General features: G+C 37.9%; 3 protein-coding genes across 3 annotated transcripts; 2 read left to right on the top strand and 1 right to left on the bottom strand.

The window, feature by feature from the left end:
- The first annotated feature begins 609 nt into the window (after window positions 1-609).
- On the top strand, window positions 610-5,008 carry LOC121257917 (heat shock 70 kDa protein, mitochondrial-like). The gene is made up of 6 exons (XM_041159189.1): window positions 610-909; window positions 1,928-2,004; window positions 2,093-2,171; window positions 2,312-2,878; window positions 3,314-3,934; window positions 4,091-5,008. The coding sequence occupies exons 1-6, from the start codon at window positions 832-834 to the stop codon at window positions 4,718-4,720; spliced, it is 2,052 nt and encodes a 683-aa protein (XP_041015123.1). The 5' UTR covers window positions 610-831; the 3' UTR covers window positions 4,721-5,008.
- A 1,583-nt stretch (window positions 5,009-6,591) lies between these two features.
- Window positions 6,592-16,190, top strand: LOC121257916 (rDNA transcriptional regulator pol5). The gene is made up of 9 exons (XM_041159188.1): window positions 6,592-6,882; window positions 7,216-7,796; window positions 8,946-9,071; window positions 9,159-9,356; window positions 10,367-10,594; window positions 10,681-11,805; window positions 13,275-13,562; window positions 13,908-14,454; window positions 15,017-16,190. Exons 2-9 carry the CDS (start codon window positions 7,251-7,253, stop codon window positions 15,874-15,876), a joined length of 3,918 nt encoding a protein of 1,305 aa, XP_041015122.1. The 5' UTR covers window positions 6,592-6,882; window positions 7,216-7,250; the 3' UTR covers window positions 15,877-16,190.
- A 1,757-nt stretch (window positions 16,191-17,947) lies between these two features.
- Window positions 17,948-20,037, bottom strand: LOC121257782 (transcription factor GTE2-like). Its single transcript, XM_041159012.1, has 3 exons — window positions 18,440-20,037; window positions 18,101-18,320; window positions 17,948-18,018 (listed from the first exon to the last, which is right to left on the bottom strand). Exons 1-3 carry the CDS (start codon window positions 19,820-19,822, stop codon window positions 17,960-17,962), a joined length of 1,662 nt encoding a protein of 553 aa, XP_041014946.1. The 5' UTR covers window positions 19,823-20,037; the 3' UTR covers window positions 17,948-17,959.
- Window positions 20,038-22,955: the final 2,918 nt, after the last annotated feature.

The following is a 22,955-nucleotide window of genomic DNA, read 5'->3' on the forward strand; positions in this document are numbered from 1 at the left end:
ATGAACCATATCAAGTTATCAATTACCACAAATAAGATATGCTTTGTTCTGTAGCAAAAATCTTCAGGATGTTGGAATTTTAAGATCAGGAGACCGCACCTATTAAATTGATTAATATATCATTCACTTTATATATAGGTATTTTTAACATTTTAAATAACAATTATATAAACCGGTTTAAATATTACTGTTTAGTTAAACAATTTTGGAAGCCGGGTGAGATGAGTTAAGAGTTGAATAATATATTATTAGAATATAATTTTTATTTTAAAATTTGAAAAAGTTGAATTATTTATTATATTTTATTTAAAAATTTTAAAAAGTTGTAATAATTAAATGAGATAAATTAAGATAATGTTTGAATACAAACAAGACCTATACTCTGTTTGATCACCTAGATGGTGAGCTGTATAGATGAGATGAGTTGATATAAAAATTAAAAGTTGAATAAAAATATTTATAGAATATATTTTTTTAATATTATTTTTTATTTGAGATTTAAAAAATTTAAATTATTTATTTTATTTTATATAAAAATTTAAAAAAATTATAATAATTAAATAAAATAATATAAAAATAGTTGAGAAAACAAATTAAGCCCAAAGAGGTCTAGAAGCTTCTAGCAGCACGTATCTTGTCCCTGGAACAGTCCCCAAACCCGTCACAGGCCCCTCGTTTCCACCTGCTGCCCAAAAAAAAAAAGGCAACTTCTTTCCCCCCACCATTTGTATCCTCAAACCCCTAAACCCTCCTCCTTCCAAAAGCCTCTATCGCCGTGTCTATCTGTTTTTCACTTCTCGCTGCGCTCCGATCCGTCTAAGGCAACCATTCATGGCCGCAACCGCCGTATTAATCCGCTCGCTGCGACGCCGTGACGTCGCCTCCGCACCTCTCTCCGCCTTCCGATCCGTACGTATTCTCTTATTCTTCTTTTTCTTCTTCTTCTTTTTACCCCTTCTGCGAGATTACTGTCTGCTTCCTTTTTGCTGAACCATTTATTGTTAGTCGTCCATTTTTTGTATCCGATGTGCTCTTTTTGCTTCCTGCCAGAGCCAGAGAAATTGAATAAATTTAGGGAATTTTCTCTCGAAATATTTAGTTTTTGTCTTTTTTTCTTGGTTGCTTTTGATCCGAGAAAATATACTTTAGCGGAGCTTAATAAAATTTGTTAGCTTTGTAGAGGAGGTGGGGGGTCCTAGCCTAACCGGTTAAAACGAAAACGTAATCGGTTAATATCTATTTCTCGGTGTCTTTGTCTCAATCTTCTCTCAGATGTTGGCTTTTACGCAATGATATACAAGCAGTGTTGTTCTGTAAGAGATTGTGACCGAGTCCGAGGGATGTAGTAGGCTTAGTTCGGTTAGGGTTTTAGTCTTGTGTCCTAAACAGAACTTTTCGTCATCCGACATTGTAAGCTGCGAGGTGAATGGTTCGAACCCAGAAATTTTATTCATTTTGGAAATGCTATCATGTCTCAGTTTAAGTGCAGACTGTTCTCATGATTGATTGGGAACCATGATTAGCTTTAGTTCTCTTGCAATTAACTGTAACATTAGGTGCTCAAGAAAGTTTTGCCTAAAGGAATTATGATGGAAAAAAAAATGAGGTTTGCACATTTTCCATTGGCGGATTTTAAAAGGTGATAATGGAAAAAGAGCTTGAGCATTTGTGATTGTTTCAAAAGTACCCATCGTGGATCTGCATCTTTTATTTTTTATGCTCAAGCAAGTTGCTGGACTTATACATAACTTCAGGATAAACTCATATAGCAGACTATTTCCATTAACATGACTCGAAAATGTCATATAAAAGCTCTTGATGGATATGAGTAACAAGACTTTACAAGGCCTTATAAAACAACTCGATAGCACGAGAGTAAGTCATTGGTATGAAATTACCTTAGTGATGCTTTCTAATGCTTGTGCAGTTCACCAGCAATGCTAAGCCTCTGTGGGCTCCCTCAAAGTTGGGTCACAATTGGGCAAGTTTGACCAGAGCATTCAGGTATAAGGGATTTCAGCTATTTTTGGAGTCTGTTGGATTCTTTTTTCATTTTCCTTCTTTTTATAATATTTTTAATTTTTCAAAACAGTTCTAAGCCTGCTGCGAGTGATGTTATTGGCATTGACTTGGGAACAACCAATTCATGTCTTGCAGTTATGGAGGGAAAGGTATAGACATGAGAAATAGTGTTCTCATAATGACTCTGAAGGACTCATTTCTTATTTATCGATCAAAATATCATGTTGTTTTCTTTCTGATTCAGTTTGAATTATGTCTGACTCTTTCTAATTTCTGAGAGAAACTGTAGAATCCCAAAGTTATTGAGAATGCCGAGGGGTCTCGAACCACACCATCTGTGGTTGCCTTCACCCCAAAAGGAGAACTACTCGTGGGTACTCCAGCAAAACGTCAGGCTGTGACTAACCCCACGAATACCATCTTTGGAACCAAGCGTTTGATTGGGAGACGATTTGATGATCCTATAACGCAGAAAGAAATGAATATGGTCCCATACAAGATCGTCAGGGGTCCAAATGGAGATGCATGGGTTGAAGCCAACGGACAACAGTATTCCCCAAGCCAAATTGGGGCTTTTGTCCTAGTTAAGATGAAGGAAACTGCAGAATCATATCTTGGAAAGTCAGTTACAAAGGCAGTGATCACTGTTCCGGCTTATTTCAATGATGCTCAGAGACAAGCAACAAAGGATGCTGGCAGAATTGCAGGACTTGATGTACAGAGAATTATCAATGAGCCTACTGCTGCTGCTCTTTCCTATGGAATGAACAATAAGGAGGGTCTCATAGCAGTTTTTGATCTTGGTGGTGGAACATTTGATGTTTCCATTTTAGAGATCTCTAATGGTGTTTTTGAGGTAGTTTTTTCTTTTTGCTATTAAAGTAGCCTTTTTTTATTGTGGACGAATAAACATGCACATTCACACATCTTGTTTTACTTTGCTGTTGGTTGTTGACTGACGATGGGAGAACTTTTTGTTTTATTTTTCCTTTGAATTCTAGTTGGTGGGTGTAGAATTCAAATAAAATGTATCACATTGTACACTTAGGAGGCATTGTTACAGTTTTTTTTTTCTTTTTTAATTTCTTTTTAGAACAAACCAGCCTTCTTTTTGCACAAATGTGAGTTTGCTTCTTGTGAAGAGTGATTCTTCCTACTGGGTGTGACAACTAGCTTTGGTTGGAGTGATGTCAACATTATTTTTCTATCCTTATTATTAACTGCTGCTGTGCTAAATCTGTACTGCATCACTTTCCTCATCATTTCAAGTCTCAATGACTCTTTTGTCTAGGTGAAAGCAACAAATGGAGACACATTCTTGGGAGGAGAGGATTTTGACAATGCGCTGCTGGAGTATTTGGTGAGTGAGTTTAAAAGAACTGAGGGGATTGATCTTTCCAAGGACAAGCTTGCTTTGCAGAGGCTTCGTGAAGCAGCCGAGAAAGCTAAGATAGAACTCTCATCTACCACCCAAACTGAGATCAACCTGCCCTTCATCACAGCTGATGCATCTGGTGCAAAACATCTGAATATCACACTAACCAGATCGAAATTTGAAAGTTTGGTGAATCACTTGATTGAGAGGACTAGGGCCCCATGTAAGAACTGTTTGAAGGATGCTAGCATAACTTCCAAGGAGGTAGATGAGGTACTTCTTGTTGGAGGGATGACACGTGTTCCAAAAGTGCAGGAGGTTGTTGCAGAGATCTTCCAAAAGACCCCAAGCAAAGGAGTAAATCCTGATGAGGCAGTTGCCTTGGGAGCTGCTATCCAGGGTGGTATTCTTCGTGGTGATGTCAAAGAATTGCTTCTCTTGGATGTCACTCCTTTGTCACTTGGTATTGAGACATTGGGTGGTATCTTCACCAGGCTGATCAACAGAAACACAACCATTCCAACAAAGAAGAGTCAGGTATGTAACTCCTGCTTGACTTGGTTTTGAGAGGCTCAGTTTTGTCTGGTCTTCAATTTGACTCGATCTTTCCCCATTGCAGGTTGTTTTTCATACACTTTGCATTATGTAACTTTTTGTTCTTGAGGTTCCTGAATAGCACTTTTACCATTGCAGACTTTTTCCACAGCAGCTGATAACCAGACTCAAGTTGGCATCAAGGTATTGCAAGGTGAGCGTGAAATGGCCTCTGACAACAAGCTTCTTGGAGAGTTTGAGCTTGTGGGCATTCCGCCAGCCCCCAGAGGCATGCCTCAGATTGAAGTCACCTTTGACATTGATGCCAACGGTATTGTGACTGTTTCTGCTAAGGACAAGACCACCGGGAAGGAACAACAGATCACCATCCGTTCATCTGGAGGGCTTTCGGAAGATGAAATTGAAAAGATGGTTAAGGAAGCTGAGTTGCATGCTCAGAGGGATCAAGAAAGAAAAGCTCTGATTGATATCAGAAACAGTGCAGATACTACCATCTACAGCATTGAGAAAAGCTTGGGCGAGTACAAGGATAAGATTCCTGCTGAGGTTTCCAAAGAGATTGAGGATGCAATTGCAGATTTAAGGAAGGCAACGGCTGGGGACAATGCTGAAGAAATTAAGTCGAAGATTGATGTGGCAAACAAAGCTGTCTCGAAGATAGGACAGCACATGCAAGGTGGGTCTGGTGGTGATGGTTCCTCTGGAGGTTCTCAGGGTGGTGGTGGTGACCAGGCTCCTGAGGCAGACTATGAAGAGGTGAAGAAGTGAGTGTTGAGATTGTAACTTGAAGGTAGTTTCGTGGCAGTGTCACAAACTAGGGCGGATATCTTAAGGTTCGTGCCCTCTATAGGGCATAAAAGTTTCCTGCGGTTTTTGTATCTAAATATGGGAGGTTGAATGTATTAGAAAGTCCCTTGCTCCATTTGAGCACAAAGCACAAAGTCTCTGCTCTCTAATACGTTGTTGACGAAATTTTTGCAGCAGTATTCCTATTCGCTTACAGATACGAGTTTTTTGTTCATGTTTCAGTCCAGAATTTACATGCTTTTTGGTTAATATTGATGTGCCTACCTCTATATCTTGCTAATAATTCATCAAAGCCATTAGTGTTTCGGAACGTGGGACTCTGTCCTCTTGGTTATTGAAGCTGTAACATGACTTACGGTTGTCATTGCTAATTAATATGTATGTGGGAGGGGAAAATAGTTTATTAATAGATTGGTACGTACGTCTCAATTTCACTAAAATTAAATGATCTCAGGGTTAGAATTTGATGATGTGTTTTAAATTAAGATGATGTTTCTTTGTGAAACAATGACTAATGACCATAAAAGCTTCCTACAACGGTCTATGCCCCTTATCCATCTGAAAATTTATTTTTCAAGAATAATAGTATTATATGTACTTATAATTTTATTTATAAGATTTATTTTGTTAATTTTCTCTTGAAATTTAAATTTTAAATTTTAAATTTCATGATTTTTTACGTATTAATAATTGATATATGAAGAAGTAAATATAGTTAACATTTTCCTAAAAAGAAATCAGTAACTTACGAGAAAGGAAGTTGTTTATTTAAAAAAATAAATAACAGATAATAAAAAAAGGAAGGCCAGTAAATATCGATGTTTATAACTTTATAGAATTAGAATAAGGTGTTGAGTACATAATTAGCCTCTATATTTCACGATTTCTATTTTTTGCTTCACGAGTTTTTTTTTTTTTTAGTTTTTTCGTTTTGATAGTGTTTTTAATTTTTTTTTTTAATTTAAGGCTTTTTTCTAAATATTTGTTAGATTTTTTAACAAAAATATGAGTGACTTGTCGTCAATGGCTAAAAAATGATAAATTATTTTTTAAATTATTTAAAAGCATGAAGTAAGCCTTCATATAATATGAATAATAGGGGTGTAACCGGTCCCGTTTTAAATAAAATTTAGGATCGAATCGGTATGTATCGGTTTTTCATTTTTCAAAACTGATTACGCCTCGGTTACCTTCCTAAACCTGTACATCCGGTTTTACCGGTTTTCGATCCTGTCCGGTCCGATTTTCCATTTTTTTTAAAATGTAAAAAACATATAATAAAATGTTACTACTTATGATAAAATGTTATTAATAATTTAATATATATATATATATTATTTTTAAAGCATATGATCAATTAAATTTTCATCTTTAAGATTAAACTTTTATTTTATAAATTATAATAATATTATCTTATATATAATTATATTAATAATATATGATCAAACAAATTACAAATGTTCATATTTAAGATTAACATTTTATGTTATAATTTATAAATTATAATATGAAATTATTTCATATATGATATATAATTATATATTATATATATAATTTATATATATATTTTTTGTATAATATATAAAATTAATTTATATATATATATATTTTTTTTCTAACCGATCCGATTTGGTTTTTCAGTTTTACAGCTTAAATTTACACCCATAATGAATAATAATTTCCCGGGGGGGCGCCACCGTAATTTCTCAAAGATAGTAGGTCATGTATTATATTATTATCCGTGTAATTGAGGCTTTTCTGATAAGATGAATAATAAAGGGTTAATTTTGAATATTAGAGAGATATATATAACATGGGTTTCCACCGGCCGAAACCTTCCTCAATTCGCTTCTTTCTGCTTTCCCCTTCCATTGCCATTGGCGGCCACAGACCCAGAGTGGGCACATTCACACTCAGACAGAACAGAACAAAACGAGCCGTTTCTTCCATTGGCTCAAACCCCGAACCCTAGAACCTAGAAGGTTCGCACCTGTTTGCCCTTCCTTTTCTATTCTGCCTATGTTTGATTTCCGAGAAAATATAGTGAAGCAACGCAACCACTCATAAGCTTTTGTTCTTCGGGTTCTTCTGTTTCATAAGCGCCCATATAAATAGTAGTCAAGGTACTTAGTTTTTTTCCCCTTTAGCTTTACTACTATAAATTGATTCTTATACTCCTTAGTCTGTTATTCTTTTTCCGGATTCACGATTTCTTATCAACATCTGTATGCTTTTTTTTTTGGACATATCCTTTTTCTGAACGAATTAACTGGATAGTGAATAGTAGGATACAAATATGTAGATTTATATTGATTATGGGATGGAAGTGGAATGTCGTGGCCTAGTGCTTGTTATTGCTTCATTTATTTTGTTGTTTCGCCTTTTATTATAAAACCTCAGGGGCATTGGAGCTCTTACGCGCTTAGTGGCTGTTTTTCTGATGTACTGTTATGTAGGATAATTTTTAAATAAAACAAAGAGTTTGGTCTAAATGGGTAGTAAGAAAAGAAACTCCAGCTCTGTGGAGGAGGAGATGGAGGATCATAAAGATACAGTTGTTTTGAATCCTTTGGAGAAGAAGAAAATGAAGAAGGATAAGAAAACAGATGAAGCTTTGTCCGTTAAACCCATGGAGAGAAGGAAGAAGAGAAAGGCATTGGATAAAGAGAGACGGCGATCTGCAGCTTCTGAGAACGAAGAAGAATCCAAAAGGCCCAAACAAATAGATGCAGATCTGGTAGAGGGTGAAGATCGTGCACCAGTGGCACCTTCATTGAATAGTGGCTTGCCTGAGTTTCATATTGGTGTTTTTAAGGACTTGGCATCGATGGATGGTAAAGTAAGGGAAGTGGCTGCTGAAGCAATGGTGAGAGAGCTACAAGAAGTTCAGGAAGTGTACGAGAGGATTGATAATAAGGACAATGTCGAGGGTGGATTGAAATTGGAAGCTGAGAAGGATGATGGCTTGAAAAATTGTGCTCCTTCTTTGAGATATGCTGTGCGCAGGCTTATCCGTGGAGTTTCTTCATCAAGAGAGGTATTTTTAGTCGATTTTTACCTTTTTTAATGTTATATATAACCTTTGTTTTACTAAGGCACATATACGGCTTCATGTGACTGCACATGCACTTTCTTCTTCCCTGTGCTAAATGTGGGAACCGCTATTTTAGTTATTTTTAGTAAATGGTAGGATTGCATTTTAAATATTTTCCCGCTCAATGCTTATAAAAAAAAAAAAAAATTTCCGCTCAATGACATCTTAATGGCTTACAGATATTAATGTTTGGCATGAATCACACTTGTAACTGTGTCTCCTGATCATAACTGAATATAGATTATAATGCAAAGAATAGCAAAGCTGCACCTATTTATTGGCATGGTCTTCATTTTGATATGTTAGAGAAGGAAGCTACAACAGGGAGAGATATAAACATGCAGTTGCATGAAATCTTTGGGTTCCTCCAACACCCTACTAAACTGGAAGCTCCCATTATAAAAGGACATCCCGAGTTTTATACTCTATGGATGGTGTTTAATAATTAATCTCATGAAGCTATGTTTCTCTGGGAGTTCAACCTTGTAAAAAGTAACTTCTTTGTTTGAGTAGAATAAGTTAGTGAACTCTATTAATCAGTTATTGGGCCCAAATGATAAGGCAGGTATAATTCTTGAGGGTCTTTAAGTTTGAGAAAATTCATTTTCTTTCTTTGGTTTTCTCAATGTCTCACATTGGCTTGTTTTCACTTAGAAGCTTATAGTTGTAAACTTATAGTTATTATTTTAGTCTTTGGTCACCTATGTTTTGTTGCATTGCACATTCTGAATACTGCTGCATTTGTTTTCCTGTCCATTTATGCTCCAAATGATCTATTTAGTCCATGTATAAATGCACTTGAGGATTTCAAAATGTCATTATCTTATGTTATTCCAAGGTTCATATTTGGTGATTCTCGGGTCTGGGTTATCAAGCTTTTGTTCACCTGGTTATGTGAAACATTTTCACAGAATATATAAAGCATTACATAGGTATCTGGGTATATCGTTTTTTGTGGTGGTAGAACTTCTAGAACAGTGTTATTCACTATTTTGACTGGAATGTAGCTTCTAGATGCATTATTTCTTATACAGTTGCTGTTATTCAAATAATCTTAATCAAGTGATAATCTGCTGAAATAACCTTTTGCAGTGTGCAAGACAAGGATTTGCATTGGGTTTGACTCTTTTAGTCGGTACCATACATAGCATCAAACTGGACTCGTTGCTGAAACTTATTGTCGATTTGTTAGAGGTCTCATCCTCGATGAAGGGTCAGGTAGGCTACATTATTCAAATTGTTTTTTTGATCGAGTTGCTATTCTCTCCATATGAATTTATATTTCGACTTCTTATGGTGTTGCAGGAAGCTAAGGACTGTCTTTTAGGTCGTTTATTTGCTTATGGTGCTCTTGCCCGATCTGGAAGACTAACTGAAGAGTGGATTGCTGATAGAAATACCACATACATCAAGCAATTCACCAGTATTCTTATTTCCCTTGCAACAAAGAAGCGATACTTGCAAGAACCTGTAGTCTCAGTTCTTTTAGACTTAATTGAAAAGGTATTTCTACTGATAAATAAAAAATGGTTCCGAGGTTGATGAGAATTTCTGGCTTTATTTTTTGTTCTTTTTGCTAGAAAATGGTGTAATTTCAGCCTGTGGTTGAAAATGTTCTTCCAATATACTTGTGGCTGTCTAAATGGGTATTCCAAACCCTACAAAAAAGGGTGTTTAAACCCACAGTAAGTAGATGGTCATGTTTTTATCTCACTAAATAAATAGTGTATGAATTTCACTGGAGTTGATTTCCTCTTGATCATATGTAAAATACTTCATGAATGAATAGGTTTCTTGTGTTGAGCTTTGTTTAGTTCGTTCATTTATGAAGACGTCCTCGTAGAGGGAGTTTCAGGAGGAGTGTTAGTCTTAAGGGAAACAAGGGGTTGGGGATGGGGTGGTGTGTTCTATTCCAATTCAGGCTTGGTGTATTTCGGATAGATTTCTAATTTTCACGGGCTTTTTGGGTCATTAGGAGCTCTCTAGTATGGGTTAGGTGTTTTCTTGTATACGTCTAGTGTACTTGGTTACTCCTATTCATATATATAATATTTTTACTTATAAAAAAAAATTATTTTCCAAAATTATTTTTTAGCCATTCTCTTGCCCTTTTGTCAACTTCAAGTTGAAAAATATCTATGTTCCTACTGTCATTATGTTTAACATTTCCAATCTAGACCTTCTCTTTCCCTTCCACGTTTTAAATTTTACGGCTGACAAGTGGATTTTGAATGTTGCCAATACATGTTTGTGTTTTGTCTTCCTTGGTTCTGCTGGCATTTTAAACTTGCACGTAATTGCCTCATTGTTCCAAGTTTATTGAAGCATATGTCTGTTGGCTGTCTTTTGAAGTTGATATATTTGATTTTTCAATCCTCCTGTTTGAGGCAAAACCGTGGGAGACTTGGATGTACTAGCATCTTATGCCTGGCTTTTGTGTTTCCACTGCAGCAGTTTTGCTCTTTTAATTCTTAATAATCCTTTTAGGGATCTGTCTTATCATGAATTTGCAGTTGCCCACTGAAACATTGTTAAATCATGTGCTCGAAGCTCCGGGATTGCGTGAGTGGTTTGAAGGATCTGCTGAAGCAGGAAATCCAGATGCATTGCTTCTAGCTTTGAAACTTCGAGAAAATATCTCCGTTGACAGGCCAATATTTGGCAAGCTTTTGCCTGATCCATTTAGCCCAAGCAAACTTTTTACTGCCAACCATCTTTCCTCTCTTGCAAATTGCTTGAAGGTAGTATTTGAAGATTTCTTTCTTGTAGCTAGTAGCGACTTATGGAAGAACTCTAAGATTATTTGTGCTTGTGTGGAATATGGCAGGAATCCACATTTTGTCAGCCTCGAGTTCACAGCTTGTGGCCTGTTCTCATAAATATTCTTTTACCTGAAATGGTTTTGCAAGGCGACGATGCTGCATCAGTTTCAAATTCATTAAAGAAACACAAGAAGAGTCGAAAATGTAGCTCTTCTGAAGAAGAAATTACAAAGAACTTCCAATGTTTCTGTGAAGTTATTATTGAAGGATCCCTTCTCATGTCATCTCATGACCGTAAACACTTGGCATTTGATATTCTCCTTCTCTTGCTCCCTAGGTTGCCTGCTTCTTTTGTCCCATTTTTCCTGTCATACAAATTTGTCCAGTGTCTAATGGATGTACTTTCAACAAAGGATTCTTGGCTTTATAAAGTTGCACAGCATTTTCTTAAAGAATTGTCAGATTGGGTGAGAGATGATGATATCAGAAGAGTTTCTGTTATTATTGGCCTTCAGAAACAAAGCAATGGAAGATTTGACTGCATCACACGGACAAAAACAGTTAAAGATTTGATGGCTGGGTTCAGAACAGAATCTGGTTGCATGCTATTTATTCAGAATCTAACGAACTTGTTTGTGGATGAAGGTAATGCTTCAGAGGAACCCTCAGATCAGAGTCAAACAACAGATGACAATTCTGAGATAGGTTCAATTGAGGATAAGGATTTGGTCGGGACAGTTGGAAATTCTGATTTTCTGAAAACTTGGGTTGTAGAATCTCTCCCCAGTATTTTTAAATATTTGAAACTGGATCTTGAAGCAAAGTTACGGGTGCAAAAAGAAATATTGAAATTTCTAGCTGTTCAGGGCTTGTTCACTGCATCTCTTGGCACGGAAGTGACTTCTTTTGAATTACAGGAGAAGTTTAGATGGCCAAAAGCAGCCACATCAAGTGCTCTATGCAGGATGTGTATTGAGCAGCTCCAGTTGTTGTTGGCAAACGCTCAAAAGGGTGAGGGGCCACGAGCTTTGGCCAGTGGCCTTGAGCCCAATGATCTTGGGTCTTACTTCATGCGGTTCCTTAGCACATTGCGCAACATTCCTTCAGTTTCCCTTTTTTGCACTTTGAGTAATAAGGACAAAAACACATTTGAAAAATTGGAAGAAGTGGAGAATAGGCTTTACATAGAGGTAAATTTTCTTTCACAGCCTAAAATTCATGTTTTGAAATGTGGTTCTATTTACTTAATTGTACATCTATCTATTGTTGGAGGAATAGATTTTCAGATCCATAATACAAGAATTCTTACTACTTGTTACGATTAAGGTTGCTGATCAATGGGTTTGAAGGTGTTCAGACTGACGAAATCACCCCTTTTGGTTTTGGAAAATGATCAGCCAAACCACACAATCAAAAGATGATAACTAAACGGGTTGGTGTGATGCATCAGTTTTGGCCTAGATGTCAATGAGTAATGGCATATTTAAACAAATTAGGTGGAGTGGAGCTGAGCTGGGGTTTAATTTTGAAAGGGTAGGATTGGGCATAGACTGATTTGGAAAACTAGGATCGGAAATCAGGGGTGGTTGGATGAGAATTTTGAACCGCTCGTTCAAGCTTGAGAAGTATAGGGCTGCAAATTCATTGCGTATCTTGACTTTGGCCAATTGAGTCTGCGAGGGCTAAGTCTTTGCATGACCAAGCAGAGTTACATTTGCATGTCAACCTCAGGCAAGTTCTTCCAGAGGTTGACAGGTTGAAGTGAGGATGCGATGGAGTTTTAGGAGGGGATTGTCATGGGGAAGCGCTGTAACTTGTGAGAATGCAGCATAGTGGCATTGTAGGTGCCACTTGGTTTGATTTCCCTCGGGGAACAAAACTTTGAAATTGAACACCAAATTTATCTATGATTTACTTGAAATGAAAAAGATTGTGGGTGCCAGTTTTTCGAATAGACTCTGAACTGCAACTTGGGATCATTGAAAATCAGCTCAGACTGGTTGGTGGGGTGTAGCACAGTTGATTTGTCACTTTTTGCAGTTCTGTGAACACTCCTAGTTACAATATCTTTGTTAAGGTGGTTCTCAATCAGAAGATTGGAAAACTTGTGTCAGACCCATTGTATACCATGAAATTATGAGAATGAGTATTTTCAATATCTTGGATTTCCTTGGACTATAAATTTGTAAGGTCTTTTATGATAGAGTATTGATACACACAACATATTTTCACGATACATTTCACAACAATGTTGTAAGATGAGGGTATTTTTGTAAAGTAATGTTACTTTTATAAAGAGTTTTACAAAATTACCCCTCATTTAACACATTGTTGTGAAATGTGTTGTAAAAAATGTTGTGTATAATTTATTTTCCTTTATGATATATCCTTTTTCTCGATAGCTAAGATTCATGCCTTAAAATCTACCTGAATGTGGCCAAGCCCAAAAAATAATCGAGCCAAGGTTCAAGTGTTTCTTCCGGCCCATACATAGGTATTGCTGGCCTCATTATTTTTGTGAAATCCTTTTTGTTCGGATTTGAGTGTGAGATGCAAGCTTTGATTCTCTTTTATTTTTCAATACTCTGACTGTCACTTCATATTTTGTGTGGTTAACCTTGTGATATGAAAACTCAGATTTTTACATTGATGATTTCAGGAAAGGAATTGTGGGCTTAGTGCTGATGCAAATAAAATGCATGCACTGAGGTACCTGCTCATCCAGTTACTTCTCCAAGTGCTCCTTCGACCAGGAGAATTTTCAGAAGCTGCTTCTGAACTTATTATTTGTTCCAAGAAAGCTTTTGCTGTTTCTGATCTTCTTCCATCCTCTGGAGAAGATGAGATGGATGGTGATGCAACACCTGAGTTGATGGATGTTCTTGTAGATACATTGCTTTCATTGCTTCCACAGTCATCAACCCCCATGCGGACTTCTATCGAGCAGGTGTGTGAGATGAAAGCATGCATAGTTTCTGGGTTTATGACCTCTGCTAATCTGAATTTCCCTTAGAACTAAATTGCACCTTATAAATACATTATATTTTTTACCCTCTCCTTAAAATGTGTACCTTTGTCAAACAAAGGTGAAAATTGAGGCATTGTTTCCTCACAATTTCCATTATTTTCTGTCCTTGTTAGTTGTTACAAACCAAACACTGAAAAGAAGAGAACTTGGATATTTTCTTTTCGTTTGTTTCCTCTAGCAATGAGCCAAACATGGTGTTGGTGATGGGATTTCAAGGAAAAACTTTTTGTGATTATTTATTTGGTATCTATTTATTATCTGTAGGTTTTCAGATACTTTTGTGATGGTATTACGGATGATGCACTGTTGCGGATGTTGCGGGCTATCAAGAAAACTTTCAAACAAGCTAGACATCAGGATGCAGCGAGTGAGGATGATGATAGTGATGATGAAAACTTTCTTGGTATTGAAGAAGATGAGGATGATGAAGCTAAGGCTGGTAAAATGGGTGAGAGTGATGAGCAGACAGATGATTCTGAGGCTGTTGTTGGGGTTGGGGAAGTTGGCAAAGGAGTTCCTGAAGCTTCCCTTGTTTCTGATGCGGAAAGTGATGGGGATGAAACTTCTGGTGATTCTAATGGAGGAACATATAATGCTGTATCTGTGGAAGTTGGGAAAGAAGCTCCTGAGGCTTCCGATGACTCTGATGGAGGAATGGATGATGATGCAATGTTTCGGATGGATTCTTATTTAGCCCAGATTTTCAAGGAGCGGAAGAATCAGGCTGAGAGTGATAATGCTCATTCCCAGCTTGTACTATTCAAACTTCGTGTCCTTTCATTGCTTGAAATTTACGTGCATGAAAATCCAGGCAAGTTTTGGTTGTGTACAGATATTTACTAGAAATTTATGAGTAGAATTTGAGTCCTCAATTTCATATAGGACTAAGTTTAGCTGTCATACAAGAGAAAATGTTCACTGAATGATCAAAGAAGTTTCTTTTTTGGATTTCAATGGGCTTAAATTTCATTATGGAAGCTCATCCTCTTCATCATAAATAATCGGCTTGCCCCAAAATGACCTAGCCCAACATTTCCTCATATCCATTTCTGCGTTCTAACTAGGTGTTTTCTCTTGCATACCTCCTTTGTACTCTGGGATACACCTATTCAGTTATTAGTATTAATAAAATCTCTTTTACATATTAAAAAAGAAAGTAAAATTAGCTGTCATTTTGGATCAGTAGGCTAGGAGGATTTAGCGATAGACAATATAGGACTTGTGGTCCTTGCCTGCAGTGCTGGTATTTGGCAGGGTGTTGGTGAAATTGTCACAGATTGGTGTGTTCAGTTACGAATGATCTTTTATGACATACAGTTGATATACACTATCTGCCTCACTGATTTGTTTTTGTGATTGTCTTTATTTCACAGGTAAGCCACAGGTTCTAACAGTGTATTCAAACCTGGCTCAAGCATTTGTTAACCCACAAATTGCTGAAGGTTCTGAACAGCTTGGACAGCGTATATGGGGGATTCTGCAAAAGAAGATTCTCAAAGCAAAAGATTATCCTAAGGGTGAAGGTTTGCAGCTATCTACTCTTGAATCTTTGTTAGAAAAGAACTTGAAGTTGGCATCAAAACCATTCAAGAGGAAGAAATCTGCTGCTAATCCGTCAAAGAAGAAGCAATCAGCCTCATGGAACCGATACAAAATGGTTACATCGCTTGCTCAAAATTCAACCTTCTGGATTCTGAAGATCATTGATGCAGGAAAGTTTCCAGAGGCTGAACTGCAGAAGGTTTTTGATATTTTCCAGGGTGTTTTGGTGGGATTCTTTGAGAGTAAAAAGTCTCAAATCAAATCTGAATTTTTGAAAGAAATATTTCGAAGAAGGCCGTGGATTGGGCATCATCTCTTTGGCTTCCTATTGGAGAAATGTGGCAGCACTACGTCAGAATTTCGGCGAGTGGAAGCACTAGATTTGGTTGCTGAGATATTAAAATCTCTGGTTTCCACTGATGAAAGTGGCCAAGATGCATTAAAGAAAATTGTGAAAAACCATCTGCATAAACTCTGTTATCTGGTAAAGGAGTTAGTGACCAACATGCCCGAAAAACAGTCGAGGCGAGCCGAAGTACGGAAGTTTTGTGGCAGGGTCTTTCAGATTATATCGACCCTTAGCTTGGCCAGGTCTTTTCTTAAAAATTTGGACCCAGATGCTCATGCTGCTTGTGAATCTCAACTTGGTGAGAACTTCGTTAATTTGAAAACTGGAAAGGTAGCACTATAAAGAGAAGATATAGCGAGAAGGCTTGATTAACTGATTTGTTTGTGTCTGGCACGCTCCTCAGTCATCACATCAAGTGGTTGAAAGCAGTATGTTCAGTCATCGACCACGAAAGAAATCTTGTTGCAGTACTCTTATGGTCGCATTTTGGCCTGCTCCGACGTGAGCTTCTCTAACCTGGAAGGTTTTATATCCGACAGAATCTGATGTTGGTGGAATTTTGAAGTTTTGTCTGCATTGAGTATTTATTTTGTTTGTTCTCTGATTAGTGTTCATATGGGAACAGTTTGATTATTAATCAGAAAACATTAGAATTTCATCTTTGTTTAAACTCCACTTCTTGTTAAAGGATATTCGGGACATAAACTGTCACTTGCCGTCAACTAGGTTATTTCTTCCCGAAATATTAAACAGATTCTTCATATCATTTATCCATTCACAAATGCACACTCCAATCAAAATGCTATTGAATTGTGCTGAAATTTGAGAAGATCCCTGTTGTAATTAGACATTCTATGGACGGGGAAGTCCTGATATCCGAAGTTACTCGGAACCAGCAATTTTTCCTCAATTGTATTTCCTTCGGCGTTTCCTTTTGACGGGCTTTTGGAAGTAACCCAAACAGAAAATAGAAGTGCAGAATACATGTAAGAGTGGGCCCGCTGGTTACAGTATGCAAAATAAGTCTAGTTTGTTTTTACAAATAAGACGAGATGAGTTGAAATTAAAATTAAAAAATTAAATAAAATATTATTAGAATATATTTTTTAAATATTATTTTTATTTTAAAATTTGAACAAGTTGAATTGTTTATTTTATTTTATGTTAAAATTTAAAAAAATTATAATGATTAGATGAATTGAATTTAGATGTAAAAATATAAGATGAATGTTTTTCGAGCCTATTTCGACGTTTGAACATATCCCATGGGAGTAAGAAATGGTATGTATGTGTATGCTCAAATTATATATGATCTCACAAAATCTCACTAACAAATGACCAAAATGGCAGCAGCGGGTATTGAATGCCCACTTCATTATGATGCCCCAACCATTATGGCTGGAGGTCAGTGAAAGGGAGGGGGAGAGTGCCCATGAACAGCTCCCGTGGAAAGTAACATCCCATACCCATCAAGATGTGAAAAAAAGTCCCAATATTTGCTGAAGATATTTTCCGTCGAAGGAATGCTTTTTCTGTGGTCACGCGAACTATCAATTCATTTATAATTGCACGACAAGGACCGTCTCCTAGGCAATACTCTTCCCCCAAACGGATTATACTCCATCAAATCTGCCAGCCCGCGTTCTTTAATTCATTTTGTGGAAACCAAAGCCTCTTGAGCTAACAGCTAATTTGGGGACGACCTTTGTTAATTAAATTTTTGTAGTTTCAAATATTGAAATCTTTCTTCCACAATGATTCTTGGGCACACCATCAGATCACTAGAAAGATCATCAAAGTGCACGATTCACAGATGAAATGAAACTTTGGAATCTCTTGGCTACCAAAGGTGGAAGCAGTTGCAGCTCCTGGAATGACTTAGTGACGTGCTTAAGAGAATCACACCCATCAAGATGGATAAATTGAATCACAAAATTCTCCAAGAAAATCATGTATTAATGCGGGGGTAATGTGTACAATGGTGTCTCTCAATCACTCTAAATCTCTCACTCTACTTTCTTCTAACAATCCCTAATCTGTTTACACTGACAGTAGTTCTCTACCATCTGACCTACTTTTTTTCACCCTACTCAAGGGCTCCTTTTTACATTTCCGTCACTCTATAACCAAAATAACCCATTTCAACAATTCCTCCAAATGCTTGAAACAATTTAAAAAAATTCCACAAATCACACACTTCCGAGTTTAACATCCCCTGTACCAAAAGAGATTTCATAAATTCAGCATATAACACAAAAATATGAAGAAAAGGAAATTTACTGGGGGCAATTAATTATAGCACGAGGTATACCTTTACTACACAACCCAACATCCCCAAATGGGAAAGATATTCAAAGGAGGAAGGCATTTTGATCTAGCTCTCCACTTGAGTCTACTCTTGGAAAGCCCTCTCAATTAGATGGCCTCAAGACTCTGCATTATCGGCATCCGAATCACTCCTAGAAGAACTCCCTGAATCCGAATCTACATCAAACATCACCATCAGCCATTTCTGCAAACAAGAATTTTTAAACCCACCAAGCAGAAATGAGACAATCGGTAATACCACTCGACGAGGACGAATCACTGTCTGAGCTGCTAGAGCTGCTAGAACTACTACTACTCCCGTGACCTCCAACATCTTTCTCAATCTCCACTGGCGGAAAATTGCTCATAGGCATCTCGTCCCCAATGTCAACATCTTCCTCCCCAGCCTCCCCTCCTTTCTTCGGCTTCTTCACCTCGATAGCCACGGCTTCATTCTTCTCACTACTCACAGGTAACTCCTATCAATAAACAATAATGACCACAAGTAAGCAGAGCTGGTGAGAAAAACGCTCAAAACATTGGGATCAAAATTAAACAAATGGAAATATTTTTGGAAATTATTGAGCTTAGTATCTACCCCATTGGTTTTGGCGTAGTTGCCCATGAGAGCTTGGCGCTTGATCTTGCTGACCATCTTCTTCCAATTGGTGACGAGGCGATCGAGCTCCCAAAGCGTCTCGGTGTCGACGGCCTCGATATCAAGCTCTATCTCATCCCCATCCTGCTTCAAATGCCCGTTTCTCTTCCTTATGATCTGCACCACCTGCTCCATTTTCTCCGGAGGCAGGCTCTGCAACCCAATTCCCAGCTTGTGCTTCTCCTCCAGGCTCATTTCCCTCTTGTCGGGGTCCTTCGCCTTGGGCTTCGGCTGCTTCACTGGCTTTACCGGTGGTGCTTTCATCGGAGACTGCACCATCGGCTGATTCGATGAGCTCGCGTGGTTTCCCTGCAACGGTTCTGAATGATCCGAAACCTTGTCTTCGATATATGTCCGCTCCGATCTCTTAGCAAATTGCATCGAATTAGGGTTATTATTATCGCTCGCTTCCAATTCTTCCTCCGCATTGAAGACCCCTTTTTCTCCATATTCTTCATCGGGCTGCTCGATTTGCTCGTCGACGGGGCGAAACAACTCCTCAAACCTGGAAAGTAGCTGCTCAGCCATGGCGTGCACGGTGTGGCCTTTGGGATTGTAGGTTATGGCGTTGGTGAAGGTCAACCTCACATCGGCGGCGAAATCCAACGGAGATTGATAGAGATTCCTGGAGAGCCTGGACTTGACGGTCCCCAAGTCCATCGGCTGCTTGATTATGTCGTAGTAATCGTGAAGCCCCATGCCCGCCACGTCCACTGGCTCGTTGAACCATCCGTTCTTGTGCTTTCTCAGCTTCGTCAGTACGTCCTTGCACGCCTTCATCACCATCAGGTTCATATTCCTGTTCGCATTTGATAAAATCGAATTGGGGTTTGGTTTCTGGATTTTCTTATTCGTGTTTTCTGGTAAGGGCCGCTTCTTGCCCGACAATTTCTTCGATTTCTTCGAAGGTGGCTGCGCATGGGTTTGATTAGGTATTGAGGGGAATTCGAGGCGGTGTCTGAGTTGGCGAATCTGGTTCAGCTCGGCGGCAAGACGGACCTTGAGCTCACCGAGCTGCTTCTTCGAAAAGGATGCAATATTAAAGTTTACGCATTGAAGATTGTTCGATTCGGTACTGGCAGTGGTGTGTCTTCGGTGGCTGATCGACGAGGCATCGTCGGAGGCGGCCGATTGGATCACTGCCGGGGACTCGTCTATGATGATTTTACTGCCAATTGGATGGAATTGTTGTTGTTGTTGTTGCTGCTGTCGTTTTTTGGTGGTGAAATTAGGATTAGGGTTTGAGATAGGGACTTTGCCCATGAATCCTCCGCCTGCTCTGTTGGTGGTGCTGGTGGTTCTGGCTAGGACGGCGGACGCCATGGACGTACGGAATTCGAAATCCTCAATGCCAATGAGGTGGAAACCATTAATCGGGTGGGGTGTGACCTTCACGCGCCTATCGATAAACTCCACGCGTCGATAGAGAGGCCCCCAAATTCCCCAAAAAAATAAAAAAATCCAAACGAGAGAGGAAGAAAATCGTGAACCCTGTAGTGTTTGGGGATTTTGAACCCTAAATCTGAGCGAGGAAGGAGATGAGGCCATGGCCGGTTCTTAAAGGCGATGAGATCTGACCGAGGACGTGTCGGGCAAGTCTTGGGCCGTCGATAAGGTTTTGATTTTTATCCAAGGGTGGGATCGAGGGTTTTGCTTGTTGCCCGTAGGGCAGACCTCGTGGCCTGTCGTGGACGGTGAGGATGCGGGGACTTGTGCACGTGGCGAGTTTTAGAGGCCTCAGATTGGGGGTGGAGTCTGTATTTTCATTTGAATTGAATTTGTCGTGCATGCACAAAATTAAATATATACTGGGCGTTGACGTGTAAGGAAGCCAAGTGGGTGGTCGCGTCGGGACCCTGAGCCAGAGAAACTGCATTCTTACCGTAAATATTATTTATCTTAATAAAATCAAACTATCATTTATGAGAAAGGCCGCTCTACTGCCTCCTTATTACTGCTCAAGTCTACCGTTCAGAAAAAAAAAAAATTTATTTATTTATTTATTTATTTAATGATTAAAAAAATAATTTTAAATATATTAATATATTTTTTATTTTTTAAAAATATTTAAATATATTAAAAATATGAAAAGAAAAATGAAGAAAAAAATAAAAACTTAAAAATTACTATACGGTCAAATCGAGCAGATTACTCTGGGCGGCAGAGTAACCCGACTCATCATTTATATCGATTGATTTGAATAAAGAAATGAGATAAAATTATATTATCTTATTTCATCTCATTTAATTTTAATTAATAATTTTATTATTATTCACAAATCATCTCATCTTATTATTCAAACGTGACTTTATATAACGTGTCAATTTCTATCATTCTTTCTTTATTTTCATTTTTTAAAAAAATATATAAAATTTGGTGGGTAATAGAACCAACTTATTACAATACAATACAAAGGATTTACTCTTCCCCTTCCGTTAGGACGGATCCCACGGGACTCGTTCCTTCCCACTGCATCACAATTTTACCATATTGCCCACGTATGGAAGAAGAAATACTTTTTAATACTTTATAGTTTACCCCCACCCTGAAGTAAGAGGAACATCTAGAAAGAAAATTTCCAATAAATGAAGAATAAAAAAGGCCTCTACCCATATATGTGGATTGTGACAGTTCCTATTTATAATTGCAAATTTACATCGGTACGATAGTTCCTGATATGCAAAGAAGCATATGAAATTGCCAATTGGGAAACCCTATCCATAGACTTTGTGAATTGTGATGTCATCCAGTAATGTTACAGCCAATTCGTGTAACTCGAATGTAATTTGCAAGAAGTGCAAAAAACAACATGGGAAAAAACGAAGCCAGCTCATCATGAACATCATTTTGGAACCTTCTCTCGTCCAGAAACTGTATGTCTGCTGCCATTCTTGAATAGAAAGGACATTATGTTCGGCTTTGTCGTCGCTGTTTTTTCCAATTGTCGAGAGCCAACTGCTCACACCAACACGTCAAAGAGTCACCTGTGGCAGAGGCACCATCCTGAGGCCCACGAAACTGTACAACTACAAGCCTTTGATGCATTTCTAGAGCCGCCTGCTTATTATGAACGGCATTCAGCACGTTCGCTTGGGTTGGACATGTCCTACCATGTGAGTTTCAAATCAGCTTGTTCATGCTCTACTGTTTTCTGTGGAATGAATGGACTTGCACGATTATATTAAGTACAAGCTTTTATAATAGTTCGATAGCCTAGGTCCCACTGAATTTTGCTGTCAAAACAATATCGGGTTATAAGTTTTGATGAGCATTAAAGAGGGTAAGGTAAATATTCATGTTATGGCTTGTTTTGGGAGCCACTATCATAAAAGAACTCTAGTGGGCAGGGCAAACGCTTCTTGCATAGGCTCATAAAAAATAAACTTAATCTACAAGAGTTCAGGTTTTCAATAACTTACTGGCTAAGTGAGGAATGGCAATTTATCTCTCTCTCTCTCTCTCTCTCTCTCTCTCTCTCTATATATATATATATATATATATATAGACACACACACACACACATTGTTGATGAGGCATAATGGTGTTTAGCGAATCCAACCAGCCGTTCATCCTCTAAAAGAATGAATAAACAAAAGGATTACAGCAGCATTAACTCATTGCAAATGACATTTGTTTTCCAAAGCTTATGTGCTTGATCTGATACGCTGAGAATAATTTATTGGTCTAGCAAAACCTACAAGTTCACGTCTAAGAATCATGTTTTTGTTGAAATTGACATCTCAGTTTCTTAGTTCATTGATAATTAATGTACATCCAAGAATCCTGTTTCAGTTGATATTGACATATCAGTTCCTTTGTTCATTGACTGTTGTGGTAGCTAGGTTCCAAATTATCGTTACCATTGCATCTTTCTTTACAAAACTCTTCAACATAAAATCAGAAGAAGCCCAAAACAGACTTGATGATCGTAAACTTGATTTTGGATATTTCAGTAAATGGTTTGAACTAGTGACTATTTATAGCAGAAATGCCTTCACAATAACGTAAAATATATGGATATAAACAAGATGTTAGAAGATGAGCAGAAATCATGTGTAATTACAAGCTAGACACCCATGATAAGAAGCTTTATATATCACTAAGAAATCCACATTTTCTGTAGTACAGATGTATATTGTTCGATGAGAAATATGAGGGAGGGCTCGAAACAGCACTCGTCTAATAGGCAACAGCAACATAAAGCTGCCAGGCTGCACAATCAAACAAATCTGTGACTGAAAGATTGGAAATATCCGAAAGATGTACCTTGAGCAGAATTGAAACGACAGAGGAAAAAGGAAAGGAGGAGAGAGATAGGATGGAGGTACCTTGAGCAGGATATGGATAGGCATATTTGATTTCACTCATCCCTGAAATGCAAACCAGAATTACTGGCGAGAGTTGCTTAGAGCTTGTTGGAAAATGGGACTTTTCTAGCATTCTAGGCGTTGGGCAG

This window comes from Juglans microcarpa x Juglans regia, chromosome 3S (genome assembly GCF_004785595.1).
Source record: "Juglans microcarpa x Juglans regia isolate MS1-56 chromosome 3S, Jm3101_v1.0, whole genome shotgun sequence".
Taxonomy (NCBI): domain Eukaryota; kingdom Viridiplantae; phylum Streptophyta; class Magnoliopsida; order Fagales; family Juglandaceae; genus Juglans; species Juglans microcarpa x Juglans regia.